This window comes from Myotis myotis, unplaced genomic scaffold (assembly GCF_014108235.1).
Source record: "Myotis myotis isolate mMyoMyo1 unplaced genomic scaffold, mMyoMyo1.p scaffold_m19_p_19, whole genome shotgun sequence".
Lineage (NCBI taxonomy): Eukaryota > Metazoa > Chordata > Mammalia > Chiroptera > Vespertilionidae > Myotis > Myotis myotis.
In genome coordinates this window covers 16,774,689-16,782,007 of record NW_023416323.1, presented here as the reverse complement: position 1 = coordinate 16,782,007, position 7,319 = coordinate 16,774,689, and the positions used below count along the sequence as shown (strand labels likewise).

General features: G+C 52.1%; 1 protein-coding gene across 1 annotated transcript in view; it reads right to left on the bottom strand.

Moving 5' to 3' along the window:
• Positions 1-282: 282 nt before the first annotated feature.
• The window catches only part of CUNH16orf74 (chromosome unknown C16orf74 homolog), a 32,066-nt gene continuing 25,029 nt past the window's right edge, over positions 283-7,319 (bottom strand). Inside the window, exons 4-5 of the mRNA XM_036346802.1 lie at positions 3,155-3,295; positions 283-827 (exon numbers count right to left, since the gene is read on the bottom strand). Coding sequence (XP_036202695.1) covers positions 769-827; positions 3,155-3,295 — 200 coding nt within the window. The 3' untranslated portion in view covers positions 283-768. The remainder of the gene's footprint in view (positions 828-3,154; positions 3,296-7,319) is intronic.

Genomic DNA, 7,319 nt, shown 5'->3' with positions numbered 1-7,319 from the left:
AATAAATTAGAAAAACAAAACAAACCATTACCTCCCATCCTAGAGATGTCTTACCAAGATTCCACAGCTGGCAGGCAAGGAGCTGGGACTCAAACCAGGTCTGTGTGACTTATGCGCCATGCCCCTGGCCATGCCCAGGCCCACACAGTGGTCTGCAGTTCAGTGGGACCCAAGACCATCCAAAGGCTCATCGCCAGCCAGACCTCCATGACAACCGACTCTCTTAAACCCACCTCTGTATCCGGGTGTGCTCCATCTCCTCCGCCCAACCAAGAAGCAGGGTTTACCATTCGTTACAGAGGATCTTTATTTATAATGCAAAAAAAATTATAAATCACTTTTGGACTGTTTTGAGATCTGTAAAACAACTTGTAAAAAATGTAGCCACTCCTTTGCAAGAAGTTCTTGTGTGTGCTGATCTCCTGGGCACCGTCTGCGTGGTCCAGGGTGCGGGGAGTGTGTGTGTCCAGAAGAAAGCCTCTCCCTGGCACCCTGATGGCCATCACCATGGCCCTGGGGTCAGCAAGAATGTGTAGGCATCAGAGGTCCGGTCCACCAACGGGGCCAGGGAAACATCATTCTGCAAGCGTGCAGGGCTGGTCCCTGGCTCATCTTGCCACACTTCTCCTGGTCAAGTGCTGAAATCACTCTCCCATCCGGCTTACTCGGCACTTCTGTCCCAGGCGGCTACACCCCACCGGGGACACGTGGAACGAGGATGACAGGGCCGGAGCCAGAGCCAACAAATCCCAGACCTGTTCTTCCTTCTCAGGCTTCAGGGTCTATTTCTCCATCCTCCGGACATGACCCCGTCTCTTCCAGCCAGACTAGGAGGCAAGAGGGGGATCAACATGTGGATGGATCCCCCACCCGCTTCAGACCCCTTTCCCTGGGAGCTCTGGGGCCAGTGCCTGTGGGCTCCTTGCTTTGTATCACCTCCCTGAGATTCCCCCATATATGGGCAGTGGTGTCAATGGATGTTGAGAGGGGATCCCAATGATGCTGGGTCTCACAGGATTCCCATGCGCCTCTCACCACACACGCAATGCTGAGCTCCCAGGGTCCCTGGCTAAGGTTCCTGGAATTGCGCACCACCCAGGAAATAGGGTTTCCTGGGCAGTTCTAGAGGTGGGGATTTGATGCTTAGAGAGTGGAGATCTGCTCCAAGTCAGCAGGTGGCCAGGCAGGGCTGGGCTTCTCTCTGATTCCTCGCTGCCTGGGGAAGCCCTAGGTATCTAATCATCACCCAGCGCCCTCAGGCCTAGAGGAAGTGCCACCCAGGTCTGGTGGTCTTTCCTGATGAGAATATCCACAACACACCACAGAAATCAGCCCTTGACCTTCCTCGTCTTCTACAGCCTCTCTGAGGCACTATTATTGTCTCCATTTCATAGATGGAGACACTGAGGCTAGGGGAAGTGGAGCTTCCTGTTCAAAGTCACATGCTGATGAGTAGTAGAGCCAGGATCCTAAGTCAGGGTTTTACGACTCCACATCTGTGCTCTTTCTCCCATGCTTGCCTTCTCTGAATGGGGAGAGCGGAGGGTCAGGTCTGAGCTCTGCCTCGGACAGGACAGGAGGGGACCCCTGTGCTGGTCCCTCTGCACTAATCTGCCCCTGGAACTGCTTAAGCTTGAAAGGAGCCTCTCCCCTATGTTAGGAGTCCCCCTGGGGCCCAGGGCCTCCAGATGCTCACCCCACAGACCTTGTAGAGTAACCACGAGTCTCCCCTGCACTCGCATGGCCCCAGGAGCAGGGAAGGTGGTTAGGATCCCATTAAACAGATGGGGACACTGAGGCTCAGAGAGGGAAGGGAGTGTAACGGCAGAGCCAAGCACCTGGGCCTCCGCTGCCCGCACTGAGCTCTTGGTTAGACATTGGAGCAGGAGCCCAGCTCTTCTCCTGCTTCGCTGCAAGCCCTTGGGTGGGTCACTCGCCCTCTGGACTTCAGCGTCCTCGTCGGTAAACTAGAGAGAAGGACGGTACTCACAGCCCTTAGGGTTGGAATAAGATATGTGAAAAGCACTTAGACCCGGTGCCTGTCACTCAGGAAGGGGACATAGAAATGTGACACATTTCTATCCTTCCTGAGCATGGCCCAGCCCCGGTAACAGCACAGGCCTGGTCCAGAGTCCAACCTCGTTCTCTAGTCACTTGCCCTGCTGGGCAAGCTGAGATCCAAACTCTACACATTTAGAGAAGTGTGCTTAAATCCCCCAACAGACTTCCATGAGCTCCACACAGCCTTGTCAGCCTGTGTCCCCCGTAAAGGTGAGGCAGGACTCACGCCTCGATGGCGGGTGGGCTGAATGATGCTAACCACGGGGAGAGCGTCTAGACTAGGGGTCCACAGGATGAGTTCCATATCACACGGTCTGGGTCTGAATCCAACTCTGCCACTTACCAGCTGTATGACAAGTGTCTCCACCTCTCTGAACCTCAGTCTACCCATTCATAAAATGTGGAGCAAACTAGACCTAATTCAGACTTACTATTAGGACTCAATTACTGCTATCAGAATCATTACTTATTATGTGTTATTATTATTTATTATTATTATTTTTTACAACAGCAACCTCAGAACCTAGCACAGGTCTGGCTCAATAAATCTGATTAATGAATAAATGAACAATCTGTCTCACCAGCCCCAACAGTATCTACAGAGGGCACTTGGGGACACCAGTGGCAGCCTCTCCCTCTCACCCTCTCTCTGGGAACAATTCCATCTTCCCTCCCCTCCCTGCAGTGAGCTACATCCGGAAGGCCCAGAGATCAGCCCCAGCCCGGTGTGGGCGTATTTCCAAGCCTGTCCTGTCCAGCTGAACCTCTGCAGCCAGCAAGATGGAGCGTCGGTCGCCTGGCTAGCAGGGGAAGGCGCATCCATCAATTACCTCGGCGAGCCTGCCCAGCCCCATCCATCACTCGCTCAGCTGCCGGGAGGGATTGTCTAGCTAATTACTTAACATGCCACCTCTCGCTGAGGCTGAGCCACGGTGAGGGGCCCACGGTGGAGATCCAAGGGTAAATTTTTAATAAACCCAGGGAGGTGGGGACATGAACTCAGATCCATAGCACAGAAGGGGGCCCTTGAGCTGTCCCCAGCCCGACCCCCCACACACACACCCAACCTGGAAGCAGGGCAGGGTGGCCTCACCTGTCCTCCTGGAGTCCCTTGGCAGCATCATGCCTGTGGGGGTCGGGGGGGTGATGATGATGTTGGGCACATCCAGGTGCTTGTTGCTCAGGACAGGGGCCTCATCGTGGCTGCTGCTGCTGCTGACACACATTTTAAAGCCTGAGAGGGCAGGCCGTGGAACACACACACACACACATGACAGAGAGACAAGCATCAGTGGCCGCTGGGGAATTGCCCACCGCTGGCTGCCTGCCTGCCTCCCTCCCCTCACCGTCACTGTGAGTCCTGACAACTCTCAGGAAAGAGGGCATCGCTGTCCCCACTTCACAGATGAGGAAACTGAGGCTCAGGACAGTTAAATGACACACCCGACGACCTTGTGTAACACGGAGAGGACAGTGAGTTTTACCTGCTTTGTTCCCAAACATAACTTCAGTGCCTGGAATGTGTCTGACACATAGCAAGTACTCAAAACATAACAGACGAAAGCAACAGAGCTTGAATTGGAGCCAGGCCTGAGTGGAAGCCATGCGTGAAGTCACCTCTCCCATTAATGATTTTCTAAAGGAGCCTGCGTACGATCGGTGTTGTTTCTTCCTTACGTGTTAGGTTGAACTCACCAGTGAAACTGTCCGGGCTTGGAATTTCCTTTGTGCAAAGACTTTTGATTACAAATTTAGTTTCTTTTCTTTCTTAAAATATACTTTTATTGATTTCAGAGAGGAAGGGAGAGAGAGAGAGAAAAACATCAATGATGAGAGAGGATCATTGATCGGCCACCTCCTGCCTGCCCCACACTGGGGATCGAGCCCACAACCTGGGCATGTGCCCTGACAGAGAATTGAACCGTGACCTCCTGGTTCATAGGTCAAAGCTCAACCACTGAGCCATGCTGGTTGGGCACAAATTTAATAGACATGGGGCTCCTTAGCTTTTCTGTTTCCAACTGGTGTCAATTTTGGTAAAGTTGTGCTTTTTAAGAACTTGTCCATTTTTTCTAAGGTGTTACATTCCTTGTGCCACCTCGCCCATAAATTAAGTACAGGTAATTTGGCCAAGCTCAGTTAGGGACCTCCACCTGACCCAGAAGCACCCGCTCCACTCACGCACCAAATACCTTCCTCCACGCTTCCCGCCGAGTCAATAGCATCCCATCTGCCAGAAACCAGAGCCTGGGCCACAAGGCCTTCCTTTCCTCCTCACCTCAACCCCCAGCCCATTTAATCAACCTGCAAGCCTGCCGATGCCACCCCTCCGTGCCTCCGACACCCTTCCTTCTCCCTCCTACGCACCTAACTAGTCCTTCCACCTCCTGGCTTCTGCCGCTTCAGTCTACCCTCCAAACAGCAGCCAGAAACTGCGACTCTGATTATACCGCATACCGACTCAGAACACTCGCTCGCTCTTGCCAATATCTACAAGCAGCATTTCCAAAGTGTGTTCCCTGGAACACAGGCCTCCTGAGGCTCCCTCGGGAAGGGGGTTTTGTGATCAAATGAGTCTGGGAATCCCACGTATTTGAATGTTGACTGAATCCCATCTACTCTCTCCCTCCCTTGGAGAGAATTAAAGGTTGTGCGAAGTCCTGCAATAAAGGGGTTGCTTTAATTGTGCTAAACCCTGGGCTTCCTGAACTTAAATGTTAAATAACCTTAGAGTCTGTTAACATCTCACAGACGCATGAGTCATAAAATACACTGTTGATCATAAATGTTGATCATAAATTAAAAGTCAGCCCAGTTTTGAGCTTTCACAATCTGGCCCAAACGACATGCAGCCTCGTTCCCTGTGGCCGGCCCACTCTCTCCAAATTGCTCATTGTTTCCCAAATACACTGGCTTTTCCAGCCCCTTCATGCCCTTGTATGGGCTGATCCCCCTGCCTGGAAAGCTCTTCTTCCTTTACCACGGTAACGAGCTCCTACTCATCCCTCAAAACCCATCACAATAGGCTCTTCTTTGGGGAACATGCCCCAGCAAATCTGATCCCTCCCTCCTTTGTCCAGCTACACTCATCATTCGTCAATCTTCCAGCACTGATCACACAGTATTAGAATGACTAGTTCTTAATTCTGTCTCCCTTTCCTGTGAGCATCTGGAAGGTAGCAGCGTCTCACTTGAATCTGGTATAGTAACTGGGACAGAGCAGTAGGAGTGCTTTAAATTTACATTGACACACACACACACACTCCAGGCACTACCACATTGGGTGTTAAAATCCTTATTTCTAAGCTCTGCCACTTTGTTTTTCCCCAATCAGCCCAAGACTGGGACGATATTAGCTCACGTATTTGGGCCCCTAGCCAACAGCAGGAGCTGAGCAATGGGATGATTATTATTCCTACTGCTTCTCAGGCCAGCCCCAGCACCATTGGGACAGTGCGCCTGAGTGACGCCTATAGGGTCAGTGTGGTGGTTCTCAGGTATGTCCCTGAGAGGTGGAGTCTAAGGCCACTCCCTTTAGTGTGGGACAGACTTAGGATGAATTCTAATGAATACAATAAGACCTGAAGGGAAGGGGGTACTTCCCAGGGGAGGTCATAAAAGATATTACAACTTCCTCCCGGTTCTTCTTCTGGGGGAAGCCAGCTGCCATGTTTGAGGACAGGCAAGCAGCCTGTGAAGACCCCCATGTGGTGAGGAGCTGAGAACTCCAGCCAACAGCTGTGTGAAGGAGCCACCTAGGAAGTCGGTTCTCTAGCCCAGTCAAGCCCTCAAATGAAACTGAGGCCAGGCCAACAGCTTGAATGTTGGTTGCCTCACAAGAGACCCTGAGCCTGAACCTCCTAGCAAAGTCATTCCTGAATTCCCAACCCACAGAAACTGAGATAATGTTTAAGCCAATAACCTTGGGGGTAATTTGTTACACAGCAATAGATAACTCATGCAGTTAGCACAGCCTGCCTGTCCTGGGAACCCCAATCCTGTTTCCTTCTTGGGGAGCCCCTGTGGCCCCCTGAATCTAACAGGCTGTTTAGTTCTATGAGCCCCTCAAGAGCACCCACCAAGGCCTCTGCCAACTTGATCTAAAGCAGTGGTTTTCAAACCTCCTTTCAAGCAACAAAGACACTCTTCCTGCAATTTTACCCAGAAGCCCAGAATGTAAAATAAAAGGAAGTCACGTGGAGGAGGCCCTCCCAGTACCACTGGTAACAGCCGGCATTTACAGAGCATTGCCGCATGCCAGACACAGAACCCAGCACCTTCATGGCTACCCTGAGAGGTGGGAAGTGCAAGCAGCCCCATCTCACAGATGTGGAGACTGAGGACCAGAGAGAGTAAAAGCTTACAGAGTTGAACAGTGTGTGGCAAAGCCAGGATCTGAACCCAAACCCAAGTCTGTCTGATTCTTCTCATAACCACAATCCTATCTAATAATAGACAAACATGGTAATTAACCATACCTCCGACATGCTTCCATTGGCTAATCAGGGCGATATGCAAATTAACTGCCAACCAAGATGGTGGCCAGCAGCTAGGCAGCTGAAGCAAACAGGAGGCTTGCTTGCTCCAGTGATGGAGGAAGCCAAGGTTCCCCACCTGCTGCTGCCGGTCTCTGAGCTGCACTCTAAGAAACAATGTTGCAATTATAGAAGCTAAACAAACTCAGAAACCTGCTTTCAGCCAGCCGGGCCTCAGAGCTGGAGCTGCAACAGTGTTTCAATTATAGAAGCCAAACAAACCCAAATACCTGCTTTCAGCAGCCGAGGTCTCAGAGCTGGAGCCGAGCCTCAGAGCTAAAGCCAGCTCTCAGCTCCAGTGACAGCCATAGAAGGTAAATAAATCCCAGAATAAAAAGAAAAAAAGGAGAGGTTGGGAGCTTCAGTCACCTGCCAGCCTGAAAACGGCCCTCAGCCCCTCACCCAGACTGGCCAGGCACCCCAGTGGGGACCCCCACCCTGAAGGAGGTGTGACCAGCTGCAAACAGCCATCATCCCCTCATCCAGGCTGGCCAGGCACCCAAGCGGGACCCCCACCCTGATCCGGGACACCCTTCAGGGCAAACCAGCCGGCCCCCACCCGTGCACCAGGCCTCTATCCTATATAGTAAAAGGGTAATATGCAAACTGGCCCTAACAGCAGAAGGACTGGGAATGACTGGTCACTATGACACACACTGACCACCAGGGGGGCAGACGCTCAATGCAGGAGCTGCCCTCTGGTGGTCAGGGCGCTCTCACATG